Source organism: Phaethon aethereus (genome assembly GCF_964289735.1).
Source record: "Phaethon aethereus genome assembly, chromosome: 12".
Taxonomy (NCBI): domain Eukaryota; kingdom Metazoa; phylum Chordata; class Aves; order Phaethontiformes; family Phaethontidae; genus Phaethon; species Phaethon aethereus.
Genome location: NC_138588.1, coordinates 8699299 through 8708299, shown reverse-complemented (window position 1 = coordinate 8708299; position 9001 = coordinate 8699299). Strand labels below are relative to the sequence as shown.

The 9001-nt window shown below is 48.0% G+C and overlaps 2 protein-coding genes across 2 annotated transcripts; one reads left to right on the top strand and one right to left on the bottom strand.

Moving 5' to 3' along the window:
* Nucleotides 1-1631: 1631 nt before the first annotated feature.
* MRPS11 (mitochondrial ribosomal protein S11) lies at nt 1632-5520 on the bottom strand (the record flags this gene model as incomplete). The annotated part of the gene is made up of 6 exons (XM_082005097.1): nt 1632-1995; nt 2443-2508; nt 3931-4060; nt 4818-4907; nt 5136-5249; nt 5468-5520. 6 exons carry the CDS (start codon nt 5518-5520, stop codon nt 1888-1890), a joined length of 561 nt encoding a protein of 186 aa, XP_081861223.1. The 3' UTR covers nt 1632-1887.
* A 62-nt stretch (nt 5521-5582) lies between these two features.
* MRPL46 (mitochondrial ribosomal protein L46) lies at nt 5583-8179 on the top strand (the record flags this gene model as incomplete). The annotated part of the gene is made up of 4 exons (XM_082005055.1): nt 5583-5792; nt 6220-6412; nt 7028-7201; nt 7929-8179. 4 exons carry the CDS (start codon nt 5583-5585, stop codon nt 8177-8179), a joined length of 828 nt encoding a protein of 275 aa, XP_081861181.1.
* Nucleotides 8180-9001: the final 822 nt, after the last annotated feature.

Sequence of the window (9001 nt, the reverse complement as noted above, 5' to 3'; positions counted from 1 at the left end):
CAGAAGGTCTGCAAATCTCTTCCCAATCTTATTTTTCAATTTGTTCTATCATCTTTATCTGATGTGGACACTTGTCTGTATTGATGCAACGACTTGTGGTAGAGAATGGTAGTCTTTGTTTTTTTCAGTGTGTTTATTAGACAGTACTGACAAGCTTGCTGACACAGACTCGTGCTCCTCCTTTCTCAGTGCTGGTCACTGTGCTCAGCACAGAAACCAGTCCAGCCGTGCTGTAAAGTACATCAGGCTTCACACATGCCTTCCCCATCTGGCTGCCTGGATACTCAAAGAGTTAATCTTTGTGGTTTATAGCTGACCTCGTATCTTCTCCTTAAAAAGAAGAATATGAAGTCACTAGAAGCTCAGGCATATTTCTGGAGCGAGGGGGAAGCTCTTCTAGTGTGTCAGACCTAGAAGAGGTCTGAAATAAGAACCTCTTTTCCTCACTGTCAAATCTGTGACAGCTCAAGGAACTTCCCTTTAAGATAACCTACCCTCTATTCAAATTCAGGCAGTTGGAGTAAGGTAGGAGATTCATCCGAGTCTTGTTTTCTTCTCTTCTGTCAAATGCAACTCAACAGGCTCTTCTAAGCAGACTGATTTCTTTCAAAACCTGCCGTGTGCCATTCAGCCCTGTGAAGGAGGTTCACTGCCTTGTTGCCATGGTACCCTTTCTCTAAAGGGGAAGAGAATAGTTAATTATGCAATTTAAGAAACTAAGGAGAACGACAGAAAGAGAAACAATAGAAAGGAAGATTCTGGGTTGGTGATAGAACTGCTGGCTGCACCAAACTACACTCTGTTTACAGGTGAAATATTTTCCCAGCATATGCTGTATATGGCCAGGGCCCCTCTGGCAGCATGGATTTCAAGATCTGCCCTTTCCTAGGCAGTGTGCCTCTGCCACCCAGGAAATCAATTCTGTAGTCAGTTACTGCTGTTATCTTCCCTGGTTAATGCTCCAGAGAGCCTCAGACATTTTTGCTTTGCAGAAATTCTCTCTGAATGGACCTGGGACAGCAATAATACATCACAGACCCATGACAAGCTCATGCTGCCTGTGCCTAGCATTTCATTGTTCCTCAGGCCTACTAACCCCCTGCTTGCTTTACCCAGGACCTCAGAAATCTAGTTCATGGTGCACAAGGCAGGACCAAAGAGGCGGCAAGCATCAAAACTGGCAAGATCCCAGCCCCTTTTGAAGGACTGGCGTTTTCATTTGCCAGTAGCACTGTCAGGCTAGCTACAGCTTGCGTGGAACAAAGCACCGCAACAGATCTTTGCCAATAATGGCTCAAGACTACAGTGCTCCATGCTGTGCAAACAGGGAGAGTAGAGTGCCTCTCGCACGGCACCCTGAGCTCTGCAAGCTGGGGGAAGACTGAGCCATGCCTTGTTCCCAAATGTGTGCAGTGAGAGAAGGACAGAAGGAAGATGACGTGAGCCCATGCAGTTGTTTACTACAGATGACTGGAAGGAGATCTGTTTTGGTACAGACCTGCTCCCCTTCCACCTAACAAGAGCAATAATAGCACCAAGGGCTAGACAAGAGCCACATACAGTGGTTAAGAGGAAGACAGCAGTTGAGAGGCAAAAACAATCCAAAATACTTCTGGGAACACAGCAGGAAGGGCTGTCAAAAGATCAACATTTTAATCAACAAACTTTGTACACAAGAGGCTCCTCACTAAGGGAGTACACGTACTCTTGCTTTTACCACCACCTTCTACCACCTGGGCTTTTAAGGCCCAGGATGGTTTCTCTTCTTCAAACTTCCCTCAAAGCATTTCCAGGGAGTATGGCTTTCCAAAATTTGTCACAGGAGCAACATTCAACCCAGTCCTTGATGCATGAACTCATGTTGAATACTGTGTGTCTCTTCCACTCTCACATTCGCCTAGCTTTCCGTGGGCGGCAGCCATTGTGTGGAACTGGGGTGTTGTCAGTGATGGAGATGACCTCCAAACCTCCCATAGTCAAACCCTTGATGGCAGCCTGGAAGAACAAGACAGCAGACAACACACTGTTAATACACTGAAGAGCAGAAAAAGGAAGAAGGTCAGGGGAAAATAATTTGGTCTCCTGTCCAAAAATCAACTTGTTCCAATGGTTCTGCTTTGTAATTATCTTAAAAATAAGTAACTTGTATCAGAAAACACAGTTTAAACCTATCTGCTCCAGTCCTTTCATCAGAGTTTCCATCAAGTTTCCTGCTTTAGTTGGAAGAAGTCCCAAATACAGCTTTTATTCTGCCTCCAAAGTGAAATTACTCTAGAATTCTAATGATTCAAAGATTTCACTACTAGGCACTTGAGTCACTAATTCTTTACATCACCATCACAAAAAACAAGTTAATAGGTGTAGTCATGAGACTAGCCTGAATTTAAAAAACCTGGATAATGCCTGAGAAAGAAAAATATGAAAAGAAATTCTGACACCTACTTTGCGTCCTGGTCCCAGTCCTTTCACCATGACTCGTACATGTAATACACCCTTCCCACGTGCTTTCTGCGAAAAGAACAACTGGTTAGTGTTCTCTTTGATATTACTAATGCTGTTCTGGGTCCCCTGGAATCTTTCATTCCCTTCTGATGCGCTATCATAGTATTCTTTAAGTAAAAATAAAGAGTAGGTAGTAATGGATACAGACGACAAATAGGGGGATTATTGCACAAAGACACTAGGAAAAAAGGAGGCCTGGATACAGCCATGGCAGTTGTAGGAGAACTTCTGTGCTAGGCTGTCAACTCTGCATACAGAGAAAGCTTTAAGATCAAACTATCTGTGACCTAAAGCCAGGGCAGAAAATGACATATCCACAGATATGTGACTGAACTGGCAAGGGACTAACAAGGACTAACTCAAAGCTGTTTTCCCTTCTCTAATGCAGCGACTTCTCTCCTGTGATCAGTGCACTCCTTCTAGAGGGTAAATGAGAAAAGCAGGCAAGCTTCATATTTGCTGTGCAGGAGTCCATACCTTCAGTGCAAAAATTCTAGGGGCCTGCAAATTGAAAATTAAACACACCTGCTGTAAAGCATAGCCCTGCTGCCACCAAGTGGATGGAGCTCCTCTGGGCCTCCCGCCTTCCATGTTCTGGTGCAATTAATGTACTAACAAATTTAACAGTGACAGAATAAATCTGTCCAAGCGCAGCCATGCAGCTATTACGAGGCTCCGATAAGCCCAGATTAATAGTGAGGATGTTCTTATATTCCTCTGAGTTAACCACCATAAGCTGTGGGCCAGCAGTGGCACCAAAGACGTCTGACAAGAAAGCCTGGAGCGAGTTCCACCTAATTTAAGATGAGGATTTTCGGTTTAACTTTGCCTTATTCTGCTGTAATGAGGACCATGATACAGCCAGCCTCATCTTCTCCTGCCACCTGGACACCCACATGTTTTTTTAGAAACAATTACAGTGAACTGTATGCAGCTGGAAACTACATGCAAGGACATCACCTTCTCTGACTGGAACTGCTGGCAGCAGCTCAGTTCTCCTGTGGCAAAGAACTAATATAAAACATTCAGCCAGTAATTACAGCTGCTTCTCAGTCCCCTACAGTGCAAAAATTGAACTGCTGCTGATTCAGGGGTTACGTTTCCAAAATGGCTGAGAGATGTTCAGTTAGAAAAAAGAAGCTATGCAAACTGGAGATAGAAAAGGATAGGCTCCAAGATATGTTTCCCAGTCACAACCTGCACAGCTAAGTTCACCCTCTGGGCATGTTTCAAACACAGTTTGTCTGTGTGAAGATGTGCAGCATGCCAGGCAGCTAGGGAAACTGTCAGCAAACAGCAGTGTGCTGCTTGAACACTAAGGAACAGAGCTCTGGACTGCTGCCTGTGAATGAGGCATGTACCCAGGTAGTGGGGGAAGTCAGTCAGTCCTCCCCTCTGCGAGGGTAAGAATCATCAGCGCAGACTCACCACTGCTGCTGCCATGGCTGCGGTCTGTGCTGCAATGGCAGTTCCCTTCTTGGCATTCTGGAAGCCTTCTGTGCCACAGGATGTACGGGCAAATGGTCTGTTGTCAAAGCTGACCACCTGGATATGGGTGCTATAGAAAGAGAGAGGTAAACGAAAGAAGGAAGCTAGAACAAAGCTTTATTCTCCAGTTTCTTCTCGCTCAGCTTACTGGCCACAGGACTCCCATCTCCCTTCTCCAAGCCCCCTTAACTGAGCACTCTCCTCTGAGGTATCCCACTTACATGAACTAGCTGCAGAGACCTCCCAGCAGTGACCTTCTAGATCACCCTAGATCATCTAAGCAAGGTGGCAAAACCTTTCTGGATAAAGTATACTTTATTCAGGTATTCCTCAGCTATCGCTTAGCCCTTTCAGACCCATGTCTCACTGTAAGCATTTTAACTCTTCTGTTTATTAAAAAAACGCACAAAACATTTCTAGAACTTGAGCGAGCTTTAAGAAACATCAAAATATCACACTAGTGATCACTAATGAAACACAAAAATCTCTCATGGAGAAAGTAACAATTTTTTAACAGCTGTACAGCAATAGTGCTAGAACAGAGGGCTGGAAGTAACCTGCCGTTAAAGCTGTCAGCATCTAATTATTCATACCAGAATGTAGTCAAAACATGTAATAGCAATCTTACTGCTGTTAAAGACACTATAAGGACCGTTATGCTTCCTGAACAGCACTGAGGTTTGAATTCAGTATTATTATCTTCCAGTCATCAAACACCACTCCCCTGGCTTTTTTCCTTTGATCAAAACGATGACTGGCCAAAACCTGGGTATGTTACAAGCTTTTATTTTACATAAGAGCAGGAGCGGAACAGCTCATTTGCTTACTTGTTGTATGTAGCTTTGATGTGAGCTATTGGAATCTCTTCATAGATCTTTCCATCCCACCTCATGGAGTTCCTCTGCAGGATTAAAGGGCTGAGGAGCAAAACAAGAGTTATCAGGCACTCACTCTTTAAATTTTGCGAAGTTTTATTTCATACTGGGAAAGAAAGAAGGAAACAAATCTCCAAAAGACACAAGCTGCGTTTGTGATTGAGTCAAGTCACTTCCTTTCCTTCCTCGCTGAAAAAACACCGAAGCCGATGAAACCTCCTAGCAAGAGGCAAATGGCAGAGCCCTCCCGGCGTGGCCTGCCCGCCTCACCTCAGGTCGGTCGCGCTCTGGTTCTCTGCCTCCTTCGCGGCCGCTGCTTCCGCAAGGTCCTGCAGCCTCTGGGGGCAGGTACGTAGGCCGCGGCACAAGGCGACTGTTCGGCCCCTGCGGGAAAGAAACAGCAGCCGGCGATGAGGATACCGGGGCCGCCCCAGGGCGCTGTTTGTGGGGCGGGCGAGCTGCAGGCCCGGGGCGGGGCGGAGGGGGGAGGTCGGGCCCAGCGAGGCCTCCCGTGCCGGCCGCCATCGCGGGGCAGGAGGCCCGCAGCGATCAGCCCCCGGCCTTCCCCCCCTTCACCGCGGCCTGCTCCCGCCACCGCTCACCCCCAGGCCGCTCCGAGCAGCCGTTGCCAGGCGACCGCCAGCGCCGCGCTCATGGCGGCTCCCGTAACGCGCCCGGAGAGGTCGCCGCAAGGCACGACGGGTGCGGGGAGGGAAGATGGCGGTGAGCACCGCGGTGCATTGTGGGTTGCGTGGCAGCGTAATGGCGGCGCCCACACAGCGAGCGGCGGGTTGGGGTCGCTGGTTTTGTACAGCTGCCGCGCCTCGGCCGTGGCGGCTTTTCGGGGCGATGTGCCTGCTGAGGTTGCCTCACATCACGCAGCCCCTCGGGAAGGAGGAGGAGGAGATGGCAGCCCTCATGGAGCAGGTGGGGGGAGAGCGCTGGGGGCCTGCTGACAGGAAAATGGTCACATCAGGCCTGGAGGGGAGGGCACCTTCTGGGCTGATAGCCGTGGCACCTGGGCGTGATAGGCTGGGAGGAGCTGATGGCCCCGCACAGCCAGGCTGGGGGCACCTTGGGCGATGTTGCTCCCGACCATGAAGTGATACTGAGTCCCCTGTGTGTGATTTGCTGCCTGCACTAGCTATTATGGGTCTTGGTAGTGCTCCTGTGGTCTTTCTCGATGCTGTTGGTGTCCCTGATAGAGGCTCTTGTTTTAAGCAGAGAAGTTCTGCTCAAGCTTAGGGAAATTCTTATCAGCTTGCATTTACTGGGGTAGAAATAATGTAATTCTGCTTGCCAAGTCCAGCCTGTTGTGCTGGTGCCTTACCAGTTGTCTGTGTTGCCCTTTTAGATAGAGCTGGAGAAAAGTCACTATTCAGATCATGAAATCCGCAGGCTAGAGGAGGAGGAGCAGCTCAAGAGGAGGAAGGAAGGCATGTATGATGATGATGAAGCGGCTGGCAAAATGGTTATTATGGCTCAAGACCTGGAGGAAAAGTGGGAACAGAAGTTACTGCGATTTAAAGCTGCTCCACGGCTAACAGGTATATGTTGAAGTTCGTGGTGGGTGAGAAAACCCCAATCATCTGCCAAACACAGCTGAGTGCAGTTCAGTAGAGGGAAAGCATTTGCTGACTCTTTTTTACACAACTGAGTGTAGTGGAGGGAAGGCGCTTACAGAGTCTTTTTTTTTTTTTCTTTTAAAGAGAATCTTCACTCTGTGTCAGCACTGTTGGCACACGAGGAATTAACTGGCTCATAAGGGAATCAGTGTTTCCATGCTGTGAAGATGTGCGTGTTCAACCTTACCAGAGCAAAATGATGAAAATAGAATCTGTTTCCAAACAAGAGAAAAGTTTGGTTGCTTGGTTCCCAAACTCTGCCTAGTGCTTTTTTTGATTTTTGTCAAGCTAGAGATCCAGGCTGTTTGCTATAAATTCTTTCTAGAAATGAGAGTGCAATCTAGCAGTGGGTTCCAGCTGAATCCTGCATTGGCTTGCAGAGCAACTGAGAGCATTTATGTCTAGATTTTTGTCTTGTTCCATATAATTGTGTATTATTGCTGGAATGGTGTGAAATGGAGAGGGGGTGATGAATCAAGGGGATCGGAGCTGTGCTGCCAGGAGACTTTGTTTCTAGCATGATTTGTTTTTTGGCAGATGCTGATAAAAGCAACAATCGAAAGTCGTTGAACAGGAAGCTGGACAGTAACCTGATGCTTCTGGTGAAACAGAAAATCGGTAACCAGGAGCTGTGGCTCCTGCCTCAAGTGGAATGGCAGCCTGGAGAGACGCTTCGAAGCACAGCTGAGCGAGCCATGGCTACGTTTTTGGGTGTGTAGTTTGCCATGTGCCTGGCCCTCCCTCCTCTTTGTCCCAGTGGTTTTCCTCCTGTGCCCTATCTGAGTGATATTTGTCATCTGCTGTAGTGAAGTTGCCTCCCATCTTCTGGGAGAAGGCATTTCATGGCAGAGGGATGGAGCTCAATGGGGTGGGCTTTCTGGCAAGAGGCATGATCCTGGGTAACTGGCTCTGTAGCTGTGTACTGTCGTAGAGCAACTGTAGCATGTGGGGGGCCTGACTGGGCTGGAGGACTGCAAGTTGGGATCTCTGTCTGCCAGCAGCTGCAGTGCCAGGTCTGATCCTTGTGGTCTGATGCTGGAGCATCACCAGATGCCCCTGAATGGTCTAGGCTTGCTCCAGGTGTATGACTTCTCTTTCCCTCTTTTGTAGGGAAGGGCTGTAGCAGCTTTTGCGGCAGATGGTTGATGGCAAACCCACATGTCCTTACTTTTCACTGTGGGTTGGCAAAGCTTGATACCTTCTCCCTCCCTTTCTCACTCTGAGACAACTTGCTGGACCCCAGGACAAGTTGTGTTTTAATGAGAAAACATTACAATTGGCAGTATTTCTGCTAAGAAGAGGGAACAGTCAGTCTGAACCAGATACAAGGAGTGGCTTATGCTACCTTTTTGTTACTACAGGAGAGCAGTTACTGTTGCTCTGTGTTCTTATGTCTTGTTTTCTGTTTTCTTTCTCTTGCGTTGCTGGGGTCTTGCAGGAGATCACATTCAAGCCAAAATCCTGGGGAATGCGCCACATGGGATTTACAAGTATAAATTCCCCAGGGCCATCAGGACTGAGGATAACGTGGGAGCCAAAGTATTCTTCTTCAAAGCCTTCCTCCAGAGCAGCGATTTGTCCCAGGCAGAGCTGAAGGAAGAATACCTGTGGGTCACAAAGGATGAGCTGGGAGATTACTTGAAGTCGGAATACCTGAAAAAAGTCAATCGATTCCTTCTGGACTTCTAAATGATGGGCTGTGCTCCAGCAGATGGGGAAGATGTAGGATGTGGCTCCAGGGAGGAGCACAGCTGCTGCTTTGCATGGTCTGTGTGTATGAGATGTTAACTTGGGCTCTGGAGGATAATTTGCCTTTGCCTTATTTCCCAGTTCTCTTCACCGGGCCTGTACTAAATAAATATTAAAACTTATACTGGGAAGTGAAGCTCTCCTCAGGGAGTTCTTTGCTCTTGTTGAATCCTCCTCCATCTCTTCTGGAAATGCATGTTGTGATCTTTTCCTCTCCCAGGTGTGTGATTCCCCGGGGCTGTGGTAGCTGGGAGGCTTGCTTTCCTCACCAGACTCCTCTCATAGTCTAGAGCAGAAGTCGTTTCTTCTACGCAATGGCTAATGCTTGTCTCTGGCACCTGCTCTTTAATAAGAGAACAGACCTTCCTGGACACAAGGCTGGGCAAGGTGGGTTTCTGGGAAGCTGGGATATTCACAGTTTATTGACGTTTAATCTGTGTTGGAGCTGCCTCTGGCCTGGAGCCTACCCGTGATAATGCGGTGACCGTGGAGGACATGGATGCATGAGGAATAGGCAGCAGCTCGCTTTTTAGATGAGTGCTGCTTTCCCACCCACACTGCCCTCCTCTTGAGCCTCAAGCTGTAGCAACAGTCACTGAAGAAGGGTAACATTTGAGCAGCAGCTTTCTGTCTGGGCTAAGGCTAATTTTTGCTGGCAGGGGAAGGCTGCTTTAGCTTGGCTGCTTCCTGGGAGCAGCCTCAAAGGTGGCTCTGGGGAATTCTTGGCTCCTATTCCTTGTGTGTTAGGCTAGCACTGCTAAC